Genomic DNA, 26,700 nt, shown 5'->3' on the forward strand with positions numbered 1-26,700 from the left:
GCATTCCCACACTGCACCGTGGCTTCTTCTGAGCTCACAGTATTCTCCTTTTTTCCTCTCCAGATTCCGCTGGAGGACCGCACCATCTTCTCGGGGAACCTGTTCCAGTACATGGAAGAGAACAAGAAGTGGAGGAACCGCTTCAGCGTTGTGCCCTACAACTATGGGCTGGTGCTGTACGAGAACAAATTGGTGAGAGCGCGTGCGTGCGCGTGCACACACACACACACACACACACCAACCCTTGATTTTTCTTTTTAAGTGTATTTAGGACAGACGTTGTCATCCGTCAGGGGCCACTTAGGTAGGTTCATGAGCACCTTTTCAGAATTCCTGGATTGTTTTTGGAAGGGGCTCTGACGGACGCCGATCCAAAAACTCCTCTTGTGCCTGAGGAGCTCGTGACACTGTAAAATGTGGAGAGCTCTTGAGAGGTCTCCATTGGGGCGTTTTCCTGCTACCGACGTCGCCCCTGGCTTAGCTTTCTTAGGGCAGTTGGGTAAATATTGGCCTGTTACACAATTGTGCCTTGTTCCTTTGCCTTGGCATACGTGATTTTAAGGCCAGGTCTTGGGAAAGCTTCTACGGCTCAAGGGTCGAGTGTTGGCTTTGCATGCAGAAAGGTCCCGGGTTCGATCGCTGGCAGGATCTCCAGGTAGGGCTGGGAGAGCCCCCTGCCTGAAACCTCGGAGAGCCGCTGCCAATCTGTGAAGACAATACAGAGCTAGATAGACCAAGCGTCTGACTCAGTAGAAGGCGGCTCCAAAGGCTTGGGAAGGCATGAGAAGAGACCTTGCTTTGCATGGAGAAAGTTCCAGGTGCAATGCCTGGCAGCGTCTCCAGGTAGATTAGCCCTCCCCTAAAGTGTGTCCTTTCCCAGCCCTACAGCGGCTCTTCCGCTGAGCTGTGGGCCCTTCTTAGCACGTGTAGCTGCATTCTACCGTCTGGAGTCTGACCCTTGGTCCCTCTCGTTCAGTATTGTCTGCCCTGACTGGCAGCCGCTGTTCAGGATTTCAGATTCAGACAGGAGTCTTTCCCAGCCCTACCTGGAGAAGATGCTGCCGTGGATTGCGCTTGGACCTTTCTGTGAGCAATGGCTCACTGTTAGGTATTGGCACACCCCTTGCTGAGCCGTACCATTGGTCCATCCATCCATCCATCCATCCATTCATTCGATTTCTAGACCACCCTTCCAAAAAATGGCTCAGGGCGGTTTACGCAGGGTGTACACAGTGACGACACAGAATTCTAGTGTCATGTGTACAGAATTCTAGTGTAGTATTGCGTACTCTGACCGGCAGCAGCTTAATGAGCGTTTCAGACAGGTCTTTTCCAGCGTGCCCTGGAGACGGCAGAGACTGAGCCAGCACCTTCATGTGCCCTACCTCTGAACGATGACTCCTCATAACTTGAGTAAAAGAAAACTGGGAAATAATATTTCATTTTCTTCAATGCCAAACATATGTCTTTAGGAGGCCGTATATGCCGACTTCCTTGGAGCCAGTGACATAGCTTGAAATGTCTGGGCTTGCACAACTTTGGGGGCTCTCCAGATGATGATGGACTACAACTCCCATCCCCCCAAGCCACAGGGACTGGTAGGGATGATGGGAGTTGTAGTCCTACAGGGCCAAAGTTGTGAAACCATTTTCTGGGGAGTGGCTATTTTCCCTGCTCTTACGTGGGGGAATCCAACTTTGAGCACTGTGGGTGTGATTATTCTCGCAGTCTGATCTCCAAGGGTCCACATATTTTAGGTGTGAGAAATACGCAGAATGGGGCCTATGTAAAAGAACTGATTTGCTCTTTGAGAACTCCAACATGTGTGTGCGTTACTCCTCACTTTTCTTTTTTGTTCAGGCATACGAGAGAGGCCTTCAGCCGCGGATTCTTATCAACAGTGCCGGCTACAAGATCCTCACCTCTCTTGAGCAGTACCTGGAGTTGATTAACAGTAACTTGCCAGGTGAGTTCTTCAGACTGGAGTCTCTCTGAGCTCTCCTTGGAGATGCTGCCAAGGACTGAACCTGGGACCTTCTGCATGCAAAGCAGATGCTTCCCCTCCCAAATACAGATGCTTGGATGAAGCTTGCATATGCTGAGTTAGACCCTAGGTCCATCTAACTCAGTATTGTCTGCACTGACCGGCAGCAGCTTTTCAGGGTTTCCGAAAGGAGCCTTTCCCAGCCCTGCCTGGAGATTCTAGCGAGGATTGAACCAGGGACCTTCTGCATGCAAAGGAGGCTCTTGCACTTTGGTGGGGGGAGGGGGGGAGGATTTTTCAGTGGTTGCCTCGCCTTGGACCAGTCTGTGTAGCTCCACTGGCCAGTTTTCAGTTAGGATGCCGTGTAAGAATCCTGGATCCGTATCATCTCCGATGCAGATTTGCCCTGAAAACACACAAAACAGGGGAGAGGGATGGGTCTGGTGGTAGCCAGCATGCATTGTCCCCTTTGCTAAGCAGGGTCCACCCTGGTTTGCATTTGAATAGGAGACTTTGTGTGTGAGCACTGGAAGATCTTCCCCTTCGGGGATGGGACCGCATGCAAGAGCACCTGCCTGCTTGCATGCAGAAAGTTCCAAATTCCCTCCCTGGTATCTCCCAAGATTAGGGCTGAGAGGGACTCCTGCCTGCAGCCTTGGAGAAGCCGCTACCGGTCAGAGTAGACAGTACTGAGCTAGACGGGACCAAGGGTCTGACTCGGTATATGGCAGCTTCCTATGGCCTTAGGTTCCTCTCTCACATGGGGCTTGCGGGTCTTGGGGTCTGGCAGTCCTCTTCTCGCTTCCGGGCTGCTCACGCCCGTCTTTGGTCTCCCTTCTGTTTTTCCCCCCAGGCCCTCCGCCCAAATCGGGCAACACCTCTGTCCTGAAGTGTCCCACCCAGTTCCCGCTCATCCTGTGGCACCCTTACGCGCGGCATTACTACTTCTGCGTGATGACGAGCCAGGAGCAGGAGAAATGGCGGGCCGTCTTCCAGGACTGCGTGCGGCACTGCAATAACGGTAAGCGGTGGGACGGGGGATGTCAGACCTCCTGGGCGTTGCTTCTTTTTGCTACCTTAAGAGGGGGACCAGACTCCAGCACTGTTCCCACAAACAGAGATGCCCCAATGTTGTTGACTACAACTCCCAGCATCCCCAGCTGCAGTGGCCTTTGGCTGGGGGTTATGGGAGTTGTAGTCAACAACGTCTGGGAATCCCTGTTAGAGGGAATACTTGGATACAAGGTCTAATTTCTAGCCCAGTATCCTGTTCTCCACGCTGGACAGCCGGATGCTTCTAGGAAGCCCTGGGGTTGCCAGGGCAAACATCCTCTCCCATTTCCCCCTTGGAAGCTGGTATTTCCAAGGTAGACTGCCCCTAGGCCTGGGGGCTCCACTTCCTTCCCCTCGGATCGCTACTACTACGAATATCGATATACTGCTTCTCAACAAATATTTTCCAAAGGAGTTTGCTCAGGAAAAATGAATACATAAGAGGGTTGGCTGTCCCCAAAGGGCTCACAGTCTGAAAAGAAACGTAAAGTGGGGAGCAGCCACAGAAGGGACGCTGTGCCGGAGTTCTGTGGGGCCGGTTGCTCTCCCCGTTAGATAGAAGAGAACTGCCACTTAAAAGGGTGCCTCTTTGCTCGGTTAGAAGGTTTAAGAAGAATCTGAAAGGAAAGGAGGAGGAGGAGAGCTGGTCCTGTGGCAGCAAGCATGAATTGTCCCCTTTGCTAAGTAGGGTCCATCCTGGTTTGCATTTGAATGGGAGACTAGACGTGTGAGTGCTGTAAGAGATTGGGGATGGGGCCGTTCCGGGAAGAGCATCTAAGGTCCCACGTTCCCTCCCTGGCAGCATCTCCCAAGAGAGGGCTGAGAGAGAGATTCCTGCCTGCAACCTGGGAGAAGCCACTGCCAGTCTGTGTAGACGATTCTGAGCTTATTATTTATTATTATTTATTGATTTCATTTATAAACCGCCCCATCCAAAGGCTGTGGGCGGTGTACAATACATCTAAAAAGACACAAAAATGTGCACAGTCTAAGACTCAGTGCTAAAAATAGTATTAAAGAAACAATTAAAAAACAATTAAAATACTTTGGGGGAAACCAAACCATTAAAAAACCTTGAAAGGCCAGGATCCGTGTGGTCTGGCTCAGTAGAAAGCAGCTTCCGATGTTCCTGTGAAAAACAAAGAAAAATGCCAGCAACAGCCGCTGGAGGGATGCTGTCCTGGGTGTGGATAAGGCTAGCTGCTCTGCCCTGGCTGAAAACAGAGAGAGCTGCCCCCTTTCAGAGGAGCCTCTCTGCTCAGCTAGCCGGGGAAAGCCCTGCAGGGTCGTCCAGCCTCTGGCTTCCCAGTCTGTAGCTAAAGGAGCCGTGGGATTCGCTTGATTCTTTGGGCAACTGGAGGTTTGACAGAGTGCCGTGAACTTGAGGGCGACGTGCGGGGATTTGAACTCAGGCCTCCCCGGCTGAAAGGTCTCTCTCTCTCTCTCTCTCTCTCTCTCTCTCTCTCTCACTCACACATTCCGAGGCTGGTCTCCAGATCTGGAAAGGCATTGTCAGAGCTGTAGGTTTCCCCCTCCTGTTCTGGCCGCGCCGGGTGAAGGAACGCTACCAAGCCACGTTCTGCTTGCTGTGGGCTCTGAGTCACCTTCTTGCCAGCCGTGGCGAAGCCCAGCTGCTTCTTTTTAAATATAGATTGCTTATGCAATGCAAGGAGTTCCTGATGTCACGGAAATCTGGACTGGCTCGGGAGCAGGTGAAGCAATGTGGGGATTTTTTTCCCCCCCGGCAGTGGGCCAAGCGGTATTGCTTCAGAAATATATACAATACAACTCTCCAACTGCTCCCTCTTGTCCAAGCGAACCCGTCGCGTGTGAAACGGCATCCAGGCCCCACTCTGGGTTTTTGTTTTCTTCTGCCAAGGTCGGCAGCATCTGCCCTGATGGACAGTCGAAGCTGCCGACTGAGTCAGGCCCTCGGTCCATCAAGCTCAGCAGTGTCTGCACTGACTGGCAGCAGCTCTCTAAGGTTCCAGGCAAGAGTCTCTCCCAGCCCTACCTGGAGATGCTGCCAGGGAGGGGACCGGGGACCTTCTGCATGCAAGCAGGCAGGGGCTCGTCCACTGAGCTGTGGGCCCTCTAACAAATTAACATAGGCCTTCTTTTGAGTCAGTTCATAGGAACATAGGGAGCTGCCATATACTGAGTCAGACCATCGGTCTTTCTAGCTCAGTATGGTCTTCACAGACTGGCAGCGGCTTCTCCAAGGTTGCAGGCAGGAATCTCTCTCTCTCAGCCCTATCTTGGAGATGCTGCCAGGGAGGGACCTTGGGACCTTCTGCTTTTCCCAGAGAGTGGCTCCATCCCCTAATAAGGGGAATATCTAACAGTGCTGACACTTCTAGTCTCCCTTTCATATGCAACCAAGGTGGGCCCTGCATAGCTAAGGGTAGACCAGTCATGCTTGCTACCACAAGTCCAGCTCTCCTTGCTTCATTATTGTCTGCACTGGTTGGCAGCAGTCCTCATTGCCTGCACTGGCTGGCAGCAGCTCTCCATGGTCCCAGCCAGAGCTCTTTCTCAGCCAACCTGGAGATACGACCAGGGATTGGACCGGAGACCTTCTGCGTGCAGAGCAGACGCTCTTCCAGCCTTGCTCGTAAGAGCTGCTGCCGGTCAGAGCACAGCATACCAGAAAAGACAGCCCAGTGGTCTGAATTGGGATAGGACAGTGTCCATACATTCAAGTATGGGAGTAGGGCTGTGTGACTTTGGCCTTCCGATTCCTGGACTAAAACGCCCATCATCCCTGGCTGTTGGCCGCTGTGGCTGTTGTACTCCAACCGCAGGAGGGCCAAAGTTCTGCAGCCTTGGACTTGCTTTTTGGCTTGCTTTGCAGGGTGGACGGGAGAGTTAACTCTCCTCTATGGTGCCCAGAGCTTATTGGATTCTGGGCAGCAGACGAATGCAATCACCTTTCGTTCAAGGCTTTAGTTGAGTTCCGTTTGAGGTTGTTTTCCGGAGCGGAAGCAAGCGGCCCGTTTCCAGCCGCTTGCAAACGGCCACTTCTATGGCGGCAGTGCAGTCTGCCGTATCGGCCTTCTCTTTCTTTCAGCCGAGTGCATTTCAGCCTGTGGTCCGGCGTCCCAGCACCTGCCCTGAAACCACCTTTCTCGGGGGGTTTCCCGCTGCTGGCGCGTTGTTTTCCCTCCCCAAACGGCGGCAGAATCCCGGCGGGTAAATTCCAGTAACCTCCCCGCACGTCGGCCTCTTCTCTTCTCCCCCCGGGACGGATTGGCCGCTCGCTTGGCCTTCTGCGACAACCCGGGCGCTGGAGGAGCTCCTAGCAACGGCCAGCTCTCCTTTCGCTCCCCCTGCGTAACCTTTCTGTGCCCTGGCAGGCTTCTGCCTGCTCCGACGGGCCCCGAGCCGTCTCTCCACCCCACCCCCCTGCTCCCCACCCCTCCCTGCAAGCTGGGAATTGCGCCCTGCCCTGGGCGAGGCCTGTTGGCAGAGGGTGGCAGTCTTCTCTCTGGGGGTCCCCGCCCATCCCGGCTTGGCTGGTTCCCTTCTCTCGCAGGCCTGCCTGGAATGCAGCTGCGGGGGGGAGACCATTAAGACGGAGGCTCAGCCGGAGAAAGGCCATCTATTTCGCCCCCCCTCCCTTCGGGAACACCTCCCGCCGAAATTCCTCTCCCGCCTGGGCTGGGGAAGAGCCCGCGGCACAATAGCCACCCTGTCCTGTTCTGTGCATCTCCTTTTTTTGCAGCGTTGGGGAGTTGACTCCTTAGTCCTGCGGTTTGCCTTCGCTCGCGTCCTTGCAATCGAGACTAGTTTTATGACTCTTGTCAAAACACCTCCTTGCTGCCCTCCTGTTCCAAGTGGGTTCATTTATTCTTGCCGTGATATTCCACTCTTCTACAGGTGCGTAGGAAGCGGCTAAGTCAAACCCTTGGTCCGCCTTGCTCAGTCTTGACTCGGACTGGCAGCAGCTCTCCAGCGTTGGAGGACTCTGACCGGCAGCAGCTATCGAGGCTTGCGGGCAGGGGTCTTTCCCAGCCCTGTTGGACTTTCTGCTCCTGATTAATGTAGCAAGCTGCCTTGTGCAAAGTCAGACCGCTAGTCCTAGCCTAGAATTGTCTGCTCTGACTGGCAGCGGCTCTCCAGAGCTGTAGGCAGGGGTCTTTCCCAGCCCTACCTGGAGTGGCTGCCAGGGATTGAACCTGGGACCTTCTGCATGCAAAGCAGACGCTCACCCACTGAGCTACAGCTCGATCTTCTTCCACGGAGTTCAGAGCAGCGTACATCACAGGCTTTTATCCTCACAACAACCCTGTGAAGTAGTCTAGGCTCAGAGAGAAGGGGCTGGCCCAGAGGCATCCAGGGTGCTTCAAGGCTAAACAAGGAGCTGAGTCCAGAGAGAGAGAGAAGGCGGTATTGTTTTGACTGTAGGTCATGACCAAGAGGAAATGCAGGACAGTAAACATCCGTTAGGATGACTTTAAAATGAATATTTACTATGCAAACAGAGCCAATTCCGCATACAAGAGATGCAAGCTTTGGGCGGCACGGAAATGTTTTAAACAAACAAATAAAACCCTTTGCCGGATTGTGACTCAGCAAGTCTCGCGTGGGGAGTAGCCCAAGGATTTGGGCCCGCCAGTCCTAGACAGAGACCCTGCTGCCTCTAGCGAGCAAAGAGAGGGCGTGTCGAAGGCAGGCAGAGATCTCGGGGGCTGCCGGTCTTTGCCACTTGCGAGCGGCTGTGGCAGTCGCAGGCAGAAGATTGCTGTAGACGCCTTGGTGACTTGCCGACGAAGGAATTTGCTTCTGTGTGGATGGGCGCGCTCGATTCAAAGTGGGGCGTCTCGTGGGCAGAGTTGGGTCTTCTCAGGGCTCTACGCCGGGCAGGTTTCCAGAGGCTGAACTTGGTGCCCAGCCAAGTCTGCCTGGTCCTGGGCAGGCTGGGGCCATAACAGCAGGATAGAGCCTCTGGGTTCAGGGGCAGTCTACCCCCGAAGGCCAGTTGCCCGGAGGAAGGCTGCTCAGGAATGGGCCCGTGGACCCTTGCGCCCTGGAAACCAAGCTCAGCTAAAGGTTTCCTTGGGTGCGCAAAACTGGGGTGTCCGGTGGCGATGTCCTCGGGCTTCAACAGAGGGGGTGTGTGTGTTTGCAAATCAGCAGTTTGCCGTGTCAGTCCCTGGAGTGCTCCAGCCGCTGCAGGGCTACCGGGGCTGGATCCAGCCCAGCGTCTCCGGACGTGCTGTGAGCTGTTCCTCCGCCACCGACTGCGCAGCCAAGCAACGGCGGCGCTAGCTTTGGAGCAGAGCCAGGGTCGGCTGCCCAAACCGAGCCGTTTCCAAGAGAAACGCTGCGCCGGGTGTCCCTCCCCTCGCCCGCCCACCCCACACACAGCCTACGCACGGGAGGAAGTGGTGGGTCTGGGGGCCGCGAGGCAGACTTGCATGTCGTCGTCCCCCCCCCCCCCCGGCTGCCTGAGCGCAGTGGCACCATCTGGCCCCATGTGGAGGCGGTCTGGTGGCAGAACCCGGCGCGTGGTTGTGGCCGCATCCGGCATCCCTCTTTGCTCTGAAGCCTCCCTCGCGTTTGCCCCCTCCCCAGTCGTCCCGTTCCTCCCTCCTCTTTCCTGCTCAGGGCCCTGCAGGTTGCCCTTTCGGAACGGAGAGCCTGTTCTCTGCCCGCCTCTGGGCCTCCCCCCCCCCCCACCGCGGCCATTTATGGGGCTGGGGAAACGACACTGGAAAGCTCAGCCTTGGCCTTCTGCTCCCGGCCCCTCCCTCGCTGGATCGGGCCGTCCCGGGCTTCACCCCCAGCGCCCTCCCAGCTGCAAGCAGAGGGCGATCGGGAAAGGAAGAAAGGGTGCCGACATCTCCACCCCGCTGCAGTTTCCAGCCATGCCGTGAGTCACGCCGAGGGAATCTTGGGTGGCCGTGAAGGCAGGCAAGCAGGCAGGCGGTTGCACAGGGCTCTGGGATTCATCCTCGGTCATATTCTCCTTGGTCACTTTCTACTCCCACCCCCCAAAATGTGGCAATCTCCTTTTTGAGACCCGGCTTCCGGCAGGTTGTGCCTCTTCGCGATGGCTCCTTGGCCCATTTGACCCTGACTTCCCGAGCCTCGTCGGACTCCCGCCTCGGGTTTCTAGCAGCCGGGCTGCTCTCCTGTTGCAAACACACCCTCCTTGGCTCTGCTGTGCCTCTAAATGGGGCCATCGCTCAGTGGGATCTCCGCATCTGTGTGCCATGCAGAGGCTCCCCGGTTCACTCCCTGGCGGCATCTCCAGGGGCAGGGCTGGGAAAGACTCCTGCCTGGAACTTGAGAGAGTTGCTGCCAGTCAGAGCTGGCAGGACTGAGCTAGCTGGATCAAAGGCTGACTCAGTAGAAGGCAGCTTGATAATGCCTGGGATGGGGCCGTAGTTCAGTGGCAGAGCATCTGCTTTGCATGCAGAAGGTTCCAGGTTCAATCCCGGCAGCATCTTCCAGCAGGGTTGGGAGAGATGCCTACCTGTAGCCGTGGAGAGCTGCTGCCAGTCAGTGCGGACGATAGATGGAGCAATGGCCTTCTTCAGTAAAAGGCAGCCTCTGGCGTTTCTGAATGTCTGGCTGCCACGTAGAAACCTTTCCAGATCTTTCCATGCATCAGCTGTTGAGTCATGTGTTTTTGCACAATTTGCCGTATAGATTAGATGTTTTCTCTCCATCAGATTGTGGGCTCCTTGGGACAGAGGCCTTGCCATCAGTTGCAAAAGATCATAAGCATCCCCCATGTTGCTTTCTAGATGGTGGCCCCTTTGGGGCAGGGAGCCATCTTCAGCCCTCCTGTGGCTGGCAATCTAGGAATTGCCCCTGCTAACTGGGCCAAGAGGCACCTTTTCAAGTGGCGATTCTCTCATATTTAGCAGGGGGAGAGCAACTGGCCCTATCCAGCCCCAGCACAGCATCCCTCTAGTGGCTGTTGCTGGTGTCCACCTTAGGTTTCTTTTTTAGACGCTGTGCCCTTTTAGGGCAGGGAATAGATGTCAGGCCTTGGTGTGCTACACACAGGTTGGGAATTCCCTCTGCTCACTGGGACACATGTACACATTTGAAAATGATAATTGTCTTATTATTTTGTTTTAAAAGCAGTGTTTAAAAGCAATTTTATAATAGTGTGACTGAAAGCAACTGTCATTTAGTTGTGAAAACTAGTAATCTTGCATGGGCTAAGGAATAGTCTTCACACTTGAAAAGGCCAAATTATTAAAGCAAGAAATGTTGGAACTGGAGGAAAAATTGGCAGCAAGGCCCATGTTGGTTTCTGTGTTACTCTCCTCTTCTCTCTCCTCTCCTCTCCTCTCCTCTCTTCTTCCTCCTGGTTGCATAAGTTAACTTTCGCTGCCTGTACTTCTCTCCCAGGGATCCCAGAGGACTCCAAGGTCGAAGCGCTTGCGTTTATCGATGCCGTCCGCATGTACCGCCAGTCTAAGGAGCAATATGGCACCTGGGACATGCTCTGTGGGAACGAGGCACAGGTGGGTCCAGGTGCTGGGAGTGGATTGGGTCCGTGCAGGGGCAAAGAGGTTGCTGCCCAGGCAAAAGAAATCTTAGCTGAAGGCATTAGTTAAGTGGCCTCCTCCTCAAAGGGAGGAGAGCTAGTCTTGTGGCAGCAAGCATGAACTTGTCGCTTTTGCTAAGCAGGGTCCACCCTAGTTTTCATTTAAATGGGAGACTGCACGTGAGCACTGTGAGATCTTCCCCTGAGAGGATGGAGCTGCTCTCGCCAGAGCACCTGCCCGCTTGCATGCAGAAAGTGCCAAGCTCCCCCCGGCAGCATCTCCAAGAGAGGGCTGAGACAGATTCCTGCCTGCAACCTTGGAGCAGCCACTGCCAGCCTGTGAAGACAACACTGAGCTAGATAGACCAATGGTCTGACTCAGCATATGGCAGCTTCCTATGCTCCTGTGGGTGGCCACTGCTGGAAAAAGATGCAAAGCTAGGCAGACCGCTGTTCCACCAGGCCATCCTCCCTGGCAAGAGGCAGGTTTTGGGTGGCCAACTTGGATCCGCGTTCTATGATGTGGCCTCCCTGGGGGGAAGCTGGTTTGCGAAGACATCATGCCTGGAGAAAGGGGACATGTGGGGGGGGGGAGAAGAGGACCCGATGGGGCGGAAGATGGGGCTGCAAGACGGCATCGTCCCTGAAGGGTTCGTGTGTCTCTTGGTCTCCCCAGGTCTTGAGCAACTTGGTGATGGAGGACCTTCTGCCTGAACTGAAGAACGTGATTGGGCCTCGGCTGAAGGGCAAAGCCCAGGAGAGACACCGAGTTTGGATTCAGGTGGGTTTGGGACCAGTTTGGAACCAGCCTCTGCTTGGCACGCAGAAGGTCCCCGGTTCAATCCCTGGCCGCATCTCCAGATAAGGCTGAGAGAGACGCCTGCCTGGAACCTTGGAGAGCCGCTGCCAGTCTGGGCAGACAATGCTGGGATAGGCGAACCAATGGTCTGACTCAAAATAACGCGGCTTCATATTCTTTGAGAAGGTTGTCGCTCCGTGGGAGAGCATCCGCTTGGCACGCAGAAGGCTCCTGGTTCAATCCCTGACCGTATCTCCAAGTAGAACTGGGAAGGACTGAAACTCTAGAGAGCTACTGCCAGTCAGTGTCAGGCAGTACTGAGCGAGATGGACCAAGGGTCTGACTCTGCCAGCAGCGTCCCGTTTTCAGATATTTAGGGGGCAGGACCATAGCTCAGTAGGAGAGCTTCTGCTTGGCACGCAGAAGGTCCCCGGTTCAATCCCTGGCCGCATCTCCAGGTAGGGCTGGGAGAGACCCCTGTCTGAAACCTTGGAGAGCTGCTGCTGGTCAGAGTAGACCCTACTGAGCTGGATGGACCAAGGGTCTGACTGAGTAGGCAGCTTCCTGTGCTTATGGGGAAGGGCCATAGCTCAGCAGAAGAGCGCCCGCTTTGCACGCAGAAGGTCCAAGGTCCAATCCCAGGAATCTCTCCCTGGAGCTCCAGAATCGATTAGGTCGTGCAAAGGACGCCCACATGGGTGTGCGTAAACGAGCCCAGTTATTCCCCTCTGTGTTTACCAGGACACCGGCTAGATGGCTCTTGGCTGTTCCCCGCCTTCCTCTTGAGCGTGGATTGCCGCACTGCCGAGTGCCAGTCTGGGCTGGATTGCAGTCTCTCCGCCCCATTTCACCCCCAGGGTTTGGAACAAGCTGCCTCGTTTTTCTTTGGAAAGGGCCCCATCCTTGCCGCGTCAACGTCTTGTTTATTTCGCCCCCCCCCACACACCCCAATCTCTGTCATCCGCATGCTGGGTTTCCATCGTGCCTGTGTGTGTAGGCTGAGGCCACGGAGCTTGAGGGTCTCTTTCTCTCCCAGCTAGGTTTAGCGGGTTATATTTTTAGCCCTCCGTCGGATAATTCTGGCTCAGAACATCAGACGGGGAGGTGGGAAAGCTTTTTTCTTTTTCACTTGGAAAACCAGTAGCAAGATTTCCATGAGAGGGGTTTAAAAATACCTTGGCAGAATGCTCCCCTTTCCGCAAATAATCGCTCCAGGCTCCAAAGGTTACTGTTTTGGAGTTGGCTGAGGGAGAGAGAGAGGCCGTAGCTCAGTGGCAGATCCTCTGCTTTGCATGCAGGGGGTCCCAGCTTCACTCCCTGGCAGCATCTCCAGGTGGGGCTGGGAAAGACTCCCTGTCTGTCGTCTTGGATTGCTGCTGCCAGTCAGTGTAGGCAATGCTAAGCTTGATGGACCAAGAATCTTTACTCGGTGAAAGGTAGCTTATGTGAAGAAAGGCCCTTAGCTCAGTGGCAGAGCACCTGCGGAAGCTCCCGGGATTGAATCCCTGGCAGCATCTCCAGGTAGAGCTGGGAAAGACCCTTGCCTTAAACCCTGGAGAGCTGCTGCCAGTCTGTGTCTGACCCTAGAAAGTTGCTGCTAGTCAGAGTAGCTGATACCGAGTGAGATAAAGCAATAATCTGACTCGGTATTGGGCAACTTTCTATGAGCCCGATGCTCCATAATTTGTGTCTTGGTGGAAATACCCAGGTCTTGGACTCTTCGTGTCTCTACCATCCCTCCCAAATTTCAGATTATTTGCCTTTTTCTTTATACACCCTGAGGGCATGCTGTGATTTTGCAAGAAAGATGCACATTTTGCACAATATCTTGGGTGGAGATATGCAGTTTCTCGGATTTCCACTTTTGGAACAAAATCAAGTTTTTGCTGGGTGGATGTGCCTGTAGGGACGTGGACATCCTCTTTAAAACGTCTGAGAACTCTCGCAGTGGTGTCTGAGGCTTCACCACCTGTATCACAGCCTGCTGTGCCCTACGACTAGGCATAATTTAACACTGGGGATATCTGCATCCATGGTATGCAGAAATGCATCCAGGTTTAGGAATTTGGCTTTCTGGACTCCATAATTTGTGTTGCCTGTGTACATCCGGCTAGCTTCTCTTGTAGGCAAAGATTTGGGCTGAAATACTCTCCCCTCCACCCCAATTTACAGTCCATGTATTTTTATTTTTGTTGTTGTTGGGGCAGGGAGGAGATGATTTTCTCGGATTTTTCAGGGGTGGGAGGTGACACTTTCTGGGGCTGTGAAGTGTGTGGGTTTCCCACAGTGCCCAAGAATGCAGAGGTTTTCCCCAGGCTTTGATGGGAAACACTGATCAGCAGCCAAAAGAAAAGACGAAAAATTAGCCACCCTAGTTTTCATTCCCCCCACTCTCAAATTTCAAGAGGAAAGGTTGAACACTCGCACGTCTGTCTGTGTCTCTGTACACACCTTAAAACAGGGCTGTACAATCTGGGCCCTCCCTCTGCTGTTGGGACTACAACTCCCATCATCCCCTGCCACTGTGCCTGGCCATTGGGGTTGATGGGACTTATAGTCCAACAGCTGCTGGAGGGCCCAAGCTGTGTAGCCCCACCTTAAAACAACCCGCTTCTAATATGCTGCTCTCATGAGCTGCAAATTTGGTTTTCGCCATCACGCTAATGCTGAAAAATTAGGTTGTAGAATCCTGCGGAAATGACAACCTTGTCTTTCTCTTTGGGGACAGTGCATGGAGCCCCCCGATCGCTGCCCCACTCTGGATCTTGCTGCCTTTTTTAGGTCTCGGATGCTGTGTATAGGATGGTCTACGACCAGACGAAAGCCCACTATGACGCCGCCGTGGCCAAGTGCGAGGAGCAGTCTCCCGGGATGCAGAGCACCATCCGTACAGATATGGACCAAATAATCCAGTCCAAGGAGCACCTGGCCAGCAAAATCAGAGGTAGGGGGAGAGAGCTTGTGGGGCTGCTTAGGGATTAGTTCCCCCCACCCTTGCTTCTAGAATTCTGCCCGAAAAGCAACTTTATCCCACCGTTTCCATGAAGGGTTGGGAAGGCGGTGAGTTGAGACCCAGTGAAGGAAACCCACCAACTTGGGCTTTGTCTTCCTCGTCCAGGCTCGGTCTTCTCCAAAGCGGAGATCTGCGTCCGGAACCACGTCCAGCCGTACATCGCTTCTATCCTGGAAGCGCTGATGATTCCCACCAGCCAGGGCTTTGCCGAAGTGCGTGAGGTCTTCTTCAAGGAAGTCACTGATATGAACATGAACATCGTCAACGAAGGCGGCGTGGAGAAGTTGGGCGAGGTGAGCTGAAAGCTGCTCGCCTGCTCGGAGGAGATGGAGGCGGGCATTCCGGCTGCTGTGGGGAGAGGGGATGGCCAATACTTGTCGGAAGTGTAGCTGGTCTGTCTGTGGGTGCCGTCGTCTTATTCCTTCTTTCTTTGCTGGCATCTGCTTATTTAGGTAGGGGCCCCTTGGAACTCCCTGCCACCTGATCTTTGGGTGGCACCTTCCCTGGCAATTTGAAGGCATTTCTACTTCAGGAGGCCTTTCCTGATACTGCTACTACTACTTTTATACCACATTTCAACAAATGGTTCTCCAAGAGCGTTCCCAGACGGCGATTTTACTTTGCTTAACCATGGAAGGGCAAGTGTGGGTTCAAACATTGTCCAGCTTTTAGTCAAAGACTTGCGTCTTGGGCGGTATACAAATATGATAGATAAATAAATAAAATGCCTGTGAGCTGTCGGGGAGCACTCCACACAATTTGGGTTTTTCCTTGCGCATTGGAACGTAGCCCAATTTATGTCCCGGGGTTTAAAAAGAAAAACCACTTTTTGCTTCGGCTTTTTAGGCGAATTTGACGTATACCTAACTGGTAGTACTTCACGCCTCTTAATCGTGGCAGTGAAGCTTGTGGTCTGGGAAAGTCCCAAGTGGCTTACAGAGAAAGTAAATAATAAGACAATGGCTCCCTGTCCCCAAAGGGATCACAATTGAAAAAGAAAACAAAAAGGTAGACACCAGCACTGGAGAGATGCTGTGCTGGGGATGGATAGGGCCAGTTGCTCACCCCCTGCTAAGTACAAAGAGAATTGCCACTTCAGAAGGTGTTGCTTTGCACAGCTGAGTTTTTGCTATTGCTAGCGTCTTTTGTCGTTTCTCCCCTCTTTGTTTTAAGCTGTTTTATGCTGTCTTCATCACTTTGTTTTTATTGTGTATTTAAAAAATCCTTTACGTTTTTGTAAGCTGCCTTGACTCTGAGGAGAAAGGCGGAGTACAGATTTGTAGACTTAGTAAGTCTTGGCTTTCTTGAAACCCCTCAGTACATGGAGAAGCTTTCCCGGCTGGCTTTCCACCCAGTCAAGATGCAGTGCTGCTATGAGAAGATGGACCAGTTGAAGCTGGAAGGGCTGCAGCAGAGGTTTGACGTGTCCAGCGCCTCCGTATTCAAGCAGCGCGCCCAGATCCTGATGAGGCAGGTAGGGAACTCCATGATCTAGTTTTGCTGGATCGGCCCAGATAACAATCTAGTTTGGGATTCTTTTTCTGGGAAGCGAGATGTGAAAATAATGTGTCTAAACCCCTATTGAAGTAAGCCTAGCCGGAATCCATTGCCACATCATGTGGCAGTGAGTTCCACCAGCTAATCATGGAGAAATCCTTTCTCTTGTCCATCATGAATGCATCACCAGTTGGCCACACTGGATGACCGCCGGGTTCTACCATTCCGAGAGCAGGATGGTGACCAAATTTACTTACTTTGAGGCCTGGTGATATTCCCTGGTGCAAAATGTCACTGGGGTTGAAAATATTTTCCTAGATGTTGCAAATGAAGAAGGCTGTTGCAGGGAATGTGCCACCAGCGCCCTCTAGTGGGTGGGAGAACCTCAGCTGCTTTGTGAGTTTTGTGGAGTCAGTGAGTCTTTTTACATGTAAAAATAAAATAAAATAAAGTGGGACCTGTGTTGTAGGCTGTTGGTGAAAAGGGAGAAGCTACTTAATTCTTTTCCTCCCTCTGGCCCAACCATGGTTCTGTGTTTTCCATCTGAGTCTTCGGAAACCCCAGATAAAGAACACAAGTTGAGATACGTGTGAATCTTGAGACACTCAAGATTCCTCCTCCTCCACTTTCATTGCTGGTTTCCTCCAGACCTTCTTGCGGGAAATCCATTCTGGATGTCTCAGCAAACACGTTTATTATTTAATACATGTCGAATCAGTTCTGGAGTCGGCTGTTTCTGTCCTCCTTGAGGCACCCTTTTCAGCACTGCTGGTGTTTATTTTTCCATCTTGACCTTCCAGCAAATGGACGACGCCGTCTACACCTTTGAGACGCTCCTCCATCAAGAGGTGGGGAAGAAGTTGAACAAAGAGGAACTCTGCAAGGCGATCCAGCGCATCCTGGAGCGCGTACTCAAGGTACGGCCTTCAGGACGGGCAGTGCGGTGCATCGGTCTAGGGCTGGGGAGACATGGGTCTGAATCCCCCATTAAGACATGAGACGCACTAGGTAACTTGGGGCCAGTCAGTGTTTTTTAGCTTGCCCTAGTGGCACCTACGCGGGGTTAAGATTATTGTCTGGTTTACAGAAGAGGCAGGTGCCCTTAAACGGTTAAGAAGCAGACGAGACATTGAGCGTCCTGCCCCCTTGGCAGCTGGCATTCAAGGGTAGACTGCATCTGCATGTGGATGTTCCATAGAGCCTGCACAACTAATAGCTGTTGACTGACAGATTGTTTTTCCTCTTCACGCTCCCAGAAATACGACTATGATAGCAGCACCGTGCGGAAGAAGTTTTTCCGCGAGGCCTTGCTGCAGATTACCATCCCGTTCTTGATGAAGAAACTGGCACCCACTTGCAAAGGGGTAAGTGAATGAGTCCTCGGTCGGAAGGTGAAGGGGTGTGCGGGGAGGGCGATGAGGCTGCCCCCGCCTTCTGGGAACATTTTATTTATTCATTTATTGTTAAATCTATATACTGCCTTTCATTAAAAACATTCCCAAGGTGGTTAACAAAACATTTAAATCAATTCAAGACTATAAAAGTTACATGATAAAAAATAAATAAATTGGAATGTAAAAACACAAATGGAATTTGAAAGTTTGTTTTAAAAGACATACGCAATATCAGACAGAGTGGCAGCAACAAAAACACTCATCTAAAAGCCTGGGTGAAAAAGCCAAGATTTCACTTGCTTTCTAAAAATGGCAATGGAGCCTGAGGAGCAGGTGCCCAACGGGAGAGCATTCCAAAATCTGGGGGCCATGACTGAGAAGGCCCTGCCCTGCATGCATGACACATGGATCTGAGCCCCCTCCGATGACCTTGTCAAGTGGGCAGAAATGCTTGGGAGCAGGTGGGAGCAGCCTTGGGACAGACTTGTAGGCCTTTCTCCTCTTGGTGGGACTGGATTTGAATTTACAGTTGTGTTCTCCATTCATTCCTTGAAATGGGGACCTCTTGAACCCCTGTACGAATTTGGAAGGCATGGACGGGGTGCCAGGAAGTGTAGCCCTTCCCAGCGCTTTCCCCCACGGGTCTCGGAGAGAGGCCCTTCTGCAGATGTTGGCCTACATCTCCCATCATCCCTGGTGACTGGCCACTGTGATGGGGGATGATGGAATGGTAGTCCAACAACTGGACAGGTTGCTTGTGACTGATTGCACCTCGATCTGTTGGGTTCTGAACACACCTGGTATGTCAGGTTAGGAAAGTATAACTATGGTTTAGGTCAGGGGTTATCCAACTTGGATCCCTAGGTGGTATCGCACTGCACCTCTGGAGGCTGGGGCCATGGGAGATATAGTCCAGTAACACCTGCTGACCAAGTTTGACAATCCCTGGTTTAGGTTTTTGCCTCAACCTGCTTGTTTTGCCTCACCCTCTTAATTCTCAACGCTGCCCATGCTTTCTTCCTTTGCAGGAGCTATCGAGATTCCAAGAGCTGATATTTGAGGATTTTGCTCACTTCATCCTGGTGGAGAACACATACGAAGAGGTGGTGCTGCAGTCCGTCATGAAGGACATCATGATGGGTAAGGAAAGGGAAGGTGCTTTTATCCTTCAAGGAACAGTGACCTACCGGATGCCAATTTAATCCACATTCAGCTTACATTTCTACGGGGAGATTTTAGCGGGTGTCCACATGAGGTTGGCGCATCCTGTGTTACTTGAGCGCCATCTGCTGGCAGTCCCTGAAAATCCATGTCTTCTCAAGTTAGCATTAAAGTGATATTGAAAAGACACAGGTTTTTCACAGATTGTCTGCGGGTGGCCAGCAGATGGCAGTAAAGAATTACGAGAGGTGTCAAAATGTTAACTAGGTGCCCCGTAAAATGTTGGAATCTGAGCTGAAGGTGAACTAAATCATCATCTGGAAGGACTAGCACCACAATGGAGCGGCAGACAGAGATGCATCTGGTCCTGCTTGGGGTTATCTTCTTAACCTGCTTCAGGACTCAGATGCAGCTGAGATTGTGGTGTCCTTTCTGGGAAGCCTTGCTGCTGAGGCTTGCTGCATAATTTATTAATATATTTGGCACCCGATTTAAAGACCTCTTAAGCCTGCCCTACACTTAAGCAGAGTGAGGGGGCGGGATCCAGAGTTATTACCCTGAGCCATAGCGCTGCAGGCGAGGCATCAATTTTAATGTTAACCTATGTGGAAGTACTACCTGCAAGCAGAAAAGTAGCCTAGCAGGGGCCAGGCCGGACCCTCATCCTTAATGTGCTGCCAGTTAAAAAAAAAGTTCAGGGTTAACAGTGGCAACAATGAATATTGCAGGGAGAGGCAAACAAAATGTGGAATTGCATTTGGGGAGAAGAGCAAACTTTGTCCAAGTAGTAGTAGTGGTAGTGGTGGTGGTGGTTTGTTTTGGTAGTACTTTTTGAGTCTGCAAAGTGGATCATATATATGGATAGATAGATTTAGATGGATGGATGTGTGTGTGTAATGTATTTTTAAAAATCTATCTGTATATCCAGATCTATCTGTCTTGTTATACTAACACTGACTCGTTATGAAGGGCTGTTATCCCTCTTTTGGGGCTGGGAAACAGACACGAAGTTTAAGTAGCTTGCCAAAGGCCGCAGTGAATTTGTGGCAGAGGTTAGATCCAAACCCTGGGCTTGGCAGTTTGATCTCCAGCTGCTACTTTCGACCAGCTCTTGTTACCTTGCACACTGACGTTGTGGAAGAAAATTAACCGTGTCCTCCACATGTGTGCTCCCACCCTAACCCTAAATGGAGCCTTATTGATTTGGGTGAAGTTAACATTCAAGGGATTCCCACCTTAACGGGTTGTCTCTTTTTTCCAAACGTTTCCAGCGGTGAAGGAGGCAGCAGTGCAGCGGAAGCACAACCTTTACCGTGACAGCATCGTGATGCATAACAGTGACCCTAATCTTCACTTGCTGGGCGAGCGGACCCCCATCGACTGGGGGGAGGAATACGGCAGCGGGCAGGAGGACGCAGACCTGTCGGATGAAAAGCAGCGGCGAGCCAGGCAAGTGATGTCGGTCATCCACGTCGATGAAGGGACCCTACCATGCGACCTCACTTCGCTGGAGGCCTCCCCGGAAGCGACGGAGCAGGAGGAGTCGCCGGACCGCTTCTCTTCGCCGCCTACTCGGGGCTCCCCCGACAGCGTGAAGGAGATCCGCGGGATGCTGGTGAAGGAATTCCAAGCAGAGGCTCCGGTGGCGGTTGACACCAAAGTGGAGGAGCAGCTCAGCAATGGCGCCGTTGTCCAGGAAAGCAAAGCCATTGTGGAGCGGGAGGAGGAGGAGGAGAAGGCGGGCCAGGAAGCCGTGCAGGGGGTGGCTGAGCATGCCGCAGAATCCTCCACCGGGCGCCCGGAAGCGGGACGGGAAGCCGCAGCTGCTGCGCCCACTTCTCCCGCCGAGGCGGTTTCCCCGGCAGCTGACTGCGCCCCAGCGGAGCACCCTGAGCCCAGCGATCAAGAGACAGGGGAGGAGGCGGCGGCAGCCCAGGTGAGCGAGGTGGGAGCCAAGCCGTCCCTGGAGGACAGCCAGCGGGCGACAGACGACAGCGAGGGGATACAGACTCAGTTCTAGGCCGCTCCCCTTGCGGGCGGATTTCTCCGGGCCGCATCCCCGCCCAAGGCAGACTGGAGTGGGCAACCCTGTGGGGCAGGGGAGGGGGACGGCGGAGCGCCCGGCCTGGGCCAGCTTTGTCCGTTGCTTGTGCGCGCTCGATCCCGCTGGAAGGGGTGCTGCTTTTTTTGGAATGGCATGGAGGAGCCCCCCGAGACAATGTTGGCTGCTCGAATGTGCTCTCACTGCCTCCCGGGACCCGGCTGTGGCTGCCCCTCCTGGGCCTCCCTCGCCCCAAATGGGCCGCCCCCCCACTCCCCTTCTTTGCACCTTGCTCTCTCCAAGTTGGATCGTTGGGCCATTGGGTTTGTTTCCCCGTCTACTGAGGAAGACACTTTATCTGGGGTGCTGAGGACACGTGGCGCGCCTCGGCTGGATCCCCCTCTGCACAGCGGACGCTCTCCCCCCCCCCCCCCCCGCCCCCTTATTTTGACCTGTCCAACTTCTGACCTGCCTCCTGGTTGTGTGTCTAATTCACTCTCTCCCTGTAGCCACGATAGAGGCTGCTTCCCCCTGTGGGCTTCTCTTCCGCTTCCGGTTCCTGCGGTTTTGACCAGTGTGAGCCGGGAAATGTCATCTGGGTGCCCGACTCTTCCCTCCCTGCGCCGGTGAAGTGGTTGCCTGCTTGCCGGGTCTCCGTGGGCTTTTCTTAGTAGCCCGGTGGCAACACCAGCTGTTCTTTACGGCGTAGGTGATAGAGAGCTCCAGCTGAAGGACCCAGCAGGTAGGCTGAGACCCCAGGTGCAAATGGAGCCTCTTTCTGAGACCCCAGGTGCAAATGGAGGCCAGAAATTGGATGCCGTGTCGGATGGTACGGTGAAGTGGGTTTGGAGCTGAATGTGGCTGAAGGTTGTGGAAAGCGGGGCAAACGGAAATCTCTCTGGCCAAGGGTTTTATCTGGCAAAAGGGCTCTTTGGGCTTATTTGCAGGCGACGGGTTTTCCAGAGATGCACAGGATAGGGTAGAGAGGCAGAGGGTGTGTGTTTGTGTGAAGGGGTGTGTGTGTGTCTCCCCCATTGTGCTCTTGGCTGGAAACAGCAGCTCTCTTGCATTTAGGAATGTGTGCGTCACCCTGCCTGGGGAGATACTTGGGTTTGTGGCCAAAAGGAGTTACCCGTGAAGGAGCCCCCCGAGTGACCTTGCCAACTTGAGTGTTTACACCAGATGTGGTTGTCCTGTGTGTGCCAGGAGTGGTGGCACCTTATTTGGGATGAAAGGTGTACCCCTCTCTGATCTGGGGGATCCAGGCAGGTGACTATTGGCGGCTCCAGTCATGTTCAACAAGGAGGAGTTCAGTTCAGAGACATGTTGCTGGCACCCTCCGATAGGATTTCATTTCTCCCCAACTTAGGTTGGCCTCTTCACTTGGTTCTTGTGTGGTTAGGGAAGGATAAGTGGTTTATTCGTGGGCGGGAGGTGAAGTGTCCCTTCTCTGCCCACACTGAGAAATAATTTATAGGCAAGGCAAAGGGTGAGGGGACACCCACCCCTTCCTTTTGACTCTGAACAAGCATCCCTTTCTCCTGCGCTGTGGGGTGGCCGACGCAAACCTCAACTTGCCTCGATTCTGCGAAACGAGTTAGTAGCAGTATTGGATTCGGACGCATTATTTTAATCCATTTTTTTTCCACCCAAGTGGGAGGGGAGAATACTGGTTTCTGCCCTTATCCTCCCTATATTTGAAGGCTAAAGCCCTGTTCTGTGAGAGAACTGATTAACCTTTTGAGCTTCTCTTTGGGTTGGAGGTGAACACAGTCAAGCTTCTGAGGTGGCAATCCCATGTGAAAATGAAACGAGCCAGAGATTTGTAGCTGTGCGACTACATTTAGCAAGGGCTATTTCCCCCACTATGTGAAGCTAATTCATTTAATACTGGGAGGGGGAAATCACATCCCAAGAGGGACACCCTTGTGCTCTGTTCCAGCTCAGCGGTTGATCAGTTTTGGTTGCTGCCTTGCTCTTTGCCCCACGGAGGGCAGAAATCTTGATTTTTACCTGCAAGGTGCACAAGTAGGAAAGCTGGTCTGTAGATTATCTCTGTCTTGGGTGGAAAGTAACCTTTTGTGTGTGTGACGGCTCTAAATGGACCCACGAGGTACAGTTGAATGGAGTAACTACTAAAAAGATGAGTTCTCTGCTTATTTCTTTCCTTAGATCAGGCGTGCGCCACCCGAGCCTCTCCAGCAGCTCAACTACAACTCCCATCATCCCCGTGCTGCCGTGGCCAATGCTGCAAGGGGTGACGGGTGTTGTAGTCAAAGCCCTGCTGGAGAGCCCCCAGGTTGAACACAGAGGTGTGTGTAAGACGAGCTGTCCTTTTTGCCTTGATCCAGCTTTTCCCGCGGCCCCCCACCAAATGTCTGCTTTGGGTATGAGAGAGGGGTGTCGCTCTGTTTTCTTCCTGAATTGACGTGGCCTTAAGTCCTGGTTTTAAAAAGCAAAACGCTGGCAGTCTGTGGACATCTGGTTTCCGTCAATGTTTTGGGCAGCAGGAGGGGCAGAGGCCCCAAAGGAGGAACGGAGCACCTCTTTTGAAATTAGCACCTGCTTAGGAGTAACACGGAACCTTCTGAAGGCACACAGGGACTACCCACCACCCACACCTTGCCCGTCTCCCAACCTCCAGCACCGTCCTGCTGTGATCACATTCCAGTGCCTGTGCGCTTTTTCCAGTGTGCCTGTCGTACTTTTATCTTAAAAACGATTCGGGAAAGAAGAGCCGCGTGGTGGTTCTTCTTCTTTGCCATTCATCAAGTGCCTTAATCCTGAGAATCCAAAGTCTATGTCTCTTGCAAATCTTATACCAAATGTTTTAAGAAAAATGTGCTTATATATTAATAATAAAATTCAGCTTTATTTAATGTCGGCCATGCCTGTCTCTTCCTTTTGGACAGCGTGCACTTGGAGAAGAGCAGAACAAAAGCAGGGTTGAAGAGTCGAACTTGGTTTCTAGGGGTGGGGCAGGTGTGTGTGTGGCGGGGTGGGGGTGAGAATTACAACTAAGATTCCCCTGTGAGGGAGATGGGCAATCTGTCATGTGCGGGCGTGCCCACACGTTGTTTGATGGACACTTTTGGATCCCGCTCGGGTTGAATCCAGAAGGCCCCACTCTGAATGCATGTGTGCATGCACACTGCCTTGATACTGCCACCCAGAACAATACTCCGTCCACACCCAAATGAAAGAAATCAGAGCAAAAACTGGTCTTCTCTCGCCCTGCCCCGCTGCTAACAGAGCTAAGGTGGCAGTTTGCATCTCACGTTAAGTTAGAACAGAGGTGCCCAACCTTGGGACCCCAGATGCTCTTGGACTCCAACTCCCATTGTCCCCAGCCTTGTGAGCAATACCCACAATCTATGATAGATTGTGGATATTGTCCAATCTAGAAGTCCAATATCTGGGATCCCCTGAGTTAGAAGAGTCTGGCTGGATCAGATCGGAGCTCTCGTTCGGCTGGCTGCTTCCCACACTCGCTAATCAGTTGCAGGAGCAGGAAGGCAATAGTTCTGTTCCTGCCCAATATCTGCCACTGAACATGGAAGTTCTACTTAGAACAGCCACTGACTTACCTGTCTGCCCTTGAATTTGTCTACTTCTCTAAGGGCTATCCAAGCCGGTGGCCTTTGCCACGACTTGTGGCAGCAAATTCTGTAAATTAGGTACTGTGCAAAGCAGTCCTTTTCCTGGAAGTCGACCCAGGACAATATTTTCTTGGTTCTCTTACTGTCTGTAGGTTGCAGGAGAATGCATTAAATGTCAGAGGTCTTGGGCTCTCTAGCTAAAAATATCTCACGGATTGGGAAAGTCTTCTGAGACGTAGAGAGCCGTTGCCAGTCAGAGTAGACAGTCTTAGGCTCAGGGGGACCAGTGGTCAGACTGTGTATGCAGCAACTCCCTTGACTATACAGATTTCCTAGGCACAGCCGTCAGGACTCGTGTTCAGAAGCCACCTGACATAATAGCCCTCGTGCAAAACATAAGCAGCGAAAGTGCCATTTTAAAAAGGTTAGAAGTTTGTAAGTACCCTGCATGTGGAGGCCGGAGGGAAAAGTGGGGCGGAGGAAGAACTCTCGCACTACAGTGGGGTGACCTCCATCCCCCCCCCCCAGCTACCCAATGTCTCAGGTCAGTTTCCAAAGCAGCATCGGCTCGTCTGCACCGTACAGCCTTCTGCACCCTCCGAGGACCGGAGTGGACCCCGGCGCTGCTATCTTGTGTTGAGCAGAGGATAGAAGAGGAAGTAGCCGATGGCCGAGCCCGCGACCACGCCCAGGAAAATCCACGTGTTGTAGGTCATCACGGCCAGCATCACCAGGTAGCCCAGGACCACTTGGACGATGTGAATCAACGTCTGAACCGAGTGCCACAGGAACCACCTTCCCAAAGAAGAAGAATTCGGGGTAAGTCTTAGACATCTGCAGCCACATCACGGTACGGAAGAAGCTGCCTTCTGCTGAGTCCGACCCTGGCCCATCCTGCTCACTAATGCCTACTCTGACTGGCAGCATCTCTGCAGGGTCTCGGGCTCGGGGGCCTTTCCCTATTAACCTGGAGACGCTGCCAGGGATGGAACCTGAGACCTTCTATGTGCAAAGCAGGTGTTCTACCACTGAGCGATAGGCCCTTGTGCAGTAGAGAACAGGGAGCAAAACGGGGCTAAACGGTCTGGCGGTGTGTGAGAGAGCTTCACATTTGTGGGTCTGCATGCACACAATTCTGCTTCTATCTTTGCATTCAGGGGAATACGGAACGAGCACCCCTCCACACACACTGTTCTTACTTCTTTGGGGGGTGGACAAACCGATCCAGGCCGTTGCTGACGGAGGCCCTCTCCGGCTCGTCCAAGGCCTCCTGGCTGATGCTGGGCGCCACCGTGGGCATCGTGCGCTGGACCAGCTTGGCTTTGCCCACCTTGATGGCTTCGTACAGCACTGCCAGCAGCAGGATCACAATCACTGAAAGAACCATGCCTGCAGAGCAAGAAGACCCGCGGTTACAATCCTGGAGGGTGCTGGCTCTATCCCCTATGCATGCGTGGGCTGTGCTATTGGTTGCACAACTGAGGATCTTGGAAATGGCAGCATCTGGATTTGGTTTTTGAAGCAGGCTTCTCGTCCTCATGGCTGTCATGCTAAGATTCTTAAAAACCGGCCTGCTGAACTCCGGCCCAAAGGGGGCTGAGCACAAATTTACGGTGGTGGGTGGGTGGGGGAGAGCAGAGCAGAATGTTGGCATTCAGTAGTTCTCTGCCCCACACCCCATACAATTACCACAAGAGTAGAAATTATCCCACCAGCCCTCAAAACCTTTTTCTCCCAGTTAGTTTTGAATCACTGATAGTTAGCACCTTGCCTAACTTTGTGGTTTTTTTTAATTGATCTGACATATTTGTATACTACTTAAGCTTTTGTTTCGTTATTCTGCTTCATATGTATTCGTCCACCAACCTTTTTTTAGGAATGTCTACCACCTTAAGTGGCACAGCAAGGAAATGTTTGACTAGCAAGCCAGAGGTTACCGGTTCGAATCCCCGCTGGGATGTCTCCGAGACTATGGGAAACACCGATATCGGGCAGCAGTGATCTAGGAAGATGCTGAAAGGCATCATCTCCTACTGCGCAGGAGATGTCAACGGTAAACCCCTCCTGTATTCTGCCAAAGACAACCACAGGGCTCTGTAGGCGCCAGGAGTCAGCACTGCCTCGACGGCACACTTTACCTTTACCTTCCTCTTATATTTTTAACCATAGTCAGCCAACTTTTTTGTAAGTTGGCTTTGAGGAAAGCAACAGCAGGGGTTCCCCACCACTCCCCATCTTTACCTGCAACAATGTCCTCCCAAAATTAATTCCACTTTGGGGGATCGGGCGGGAGCTGCCTCTGCAGGCGCTGGCCCTGAATATGGTGTGGCTGTGCCCACAAAAGAAGATTGGCTGAGTTTTGGAATATGCAGAGATGGCAAAACTTACAGTACTGATAAGAGATCAAAATTTGGAAGGTTTTAAAGAAGATTGGAAATCATTCTTACTGTACCTAAAGAACTATTTTCCTAATATTGATTTTTCAACAGGGTTTGCAATTTAGTAATATTAGCAGGTTGCGTAGACTAAAATCGGGTTTGGTAAGATATAGGTTATATGTTTTGAATTATTATAGCAAGCGTTAATTGTATAGTTAGTGATTCGCGCTGATTGGTGAGCTGGAAGTCAATTTTTGTATGTAATGAGATG

General features: G+C 52.6%; 2 protein-coding genes across 7 annotated transcripts in view; one reads left to right on the plus strand and one right to left on the minus strand.

Annotated features, from left to right (window-relative positions):
- NIBAN2 (niban apoptosis regulator 2) overlaps nt 1–23,331 on the plus strand; it is a 70,963-nt gene extending 47,632 nt beyond the window's left edge. The window contains exons 3-14 of the mRNA XM_053281866.1: nt 64–192; nt 1,861–1,966; nt 2,838–3,005; nt 10,409–10,524; nt 11,224–11,328; nt 14,128–14,290; nt 14,465–14,652; nt 15,678–15,833; nt 16,657–16,773; nt 17,113–17,220; nt 18,279–18,390; nt 19,683–23,331. Of these exons, the coding sequence (XP_053137841.1) occupies nt 64–192; nt 1,861–1,966; nt 2,838–3,005; nt 10,409–10,524; nt 11,224–11,328; nt 14,128–14,290; nt 14,465–14,652; nt 15,678–15,833; nt 16,657–16,773; nt 17,113–17,220; nt 18,279–18,390; nt 19,683–20,431 (2,217 nt within the window). The 3' untranslated portion in view covers nt 20,432–23,331. The remainder of the gene's footprint in view (nt 1–63; nt 193–1,860; nt 1,967–2,837; nt 3,006–10,408; nt 10,525–11,223; nt 11,329–14,127; nt 14,291–14,464; nt 14,653–15,677; nt 15,834–16,656; nt 16,774–17,112; nt 17,221–18,278; nt 18,391–19,682) is intronic.
- Nucleotides 23,305–26,700, minus strand: part of SLC31A2 (solute carrier family 31 member 2) — a 32,510-nt gene continuing 29,114 nt past the window's right edge. For all 6 annotated transcript variants that reach the window (XM_053281875.1, XM_053281870.1, XM_053281874.1 and 3 more), the window contains 2 exons: nt 25,251–25,440; nt 23,305–24,846 (listed from right to left, as the gene is read on the minus strand). In XM_053281875.1, the coding sequence (XP_053137850.1) occupies nt 24,678–24,846; nt 25,251–25,440 (359 nt within the window). In that variant the 3' untranslated portion in view covers nt 23,305–24,677. The remainder of the gene's footprint in view (nt 24,847–25,250; nt 25,441–26,700) is intronic.

The sequence above is a fragment of the Hemicordylus capensis genome, chromosome 17 (genome assembly GCF_027244095.1).
Source record: "Hemicordylus capensis ecotype Gifberg chromosome 17, rHemCap1.1.pri, whole genome shotgun sequence".
Classification (NCBI taxonomy): domain Eukaryota; kingdom Metazoa; phylum Chordata; class Lepidosauria; order Squamata; family Cordylidae; genus Hemicordylus; species Hemicordylus capensis.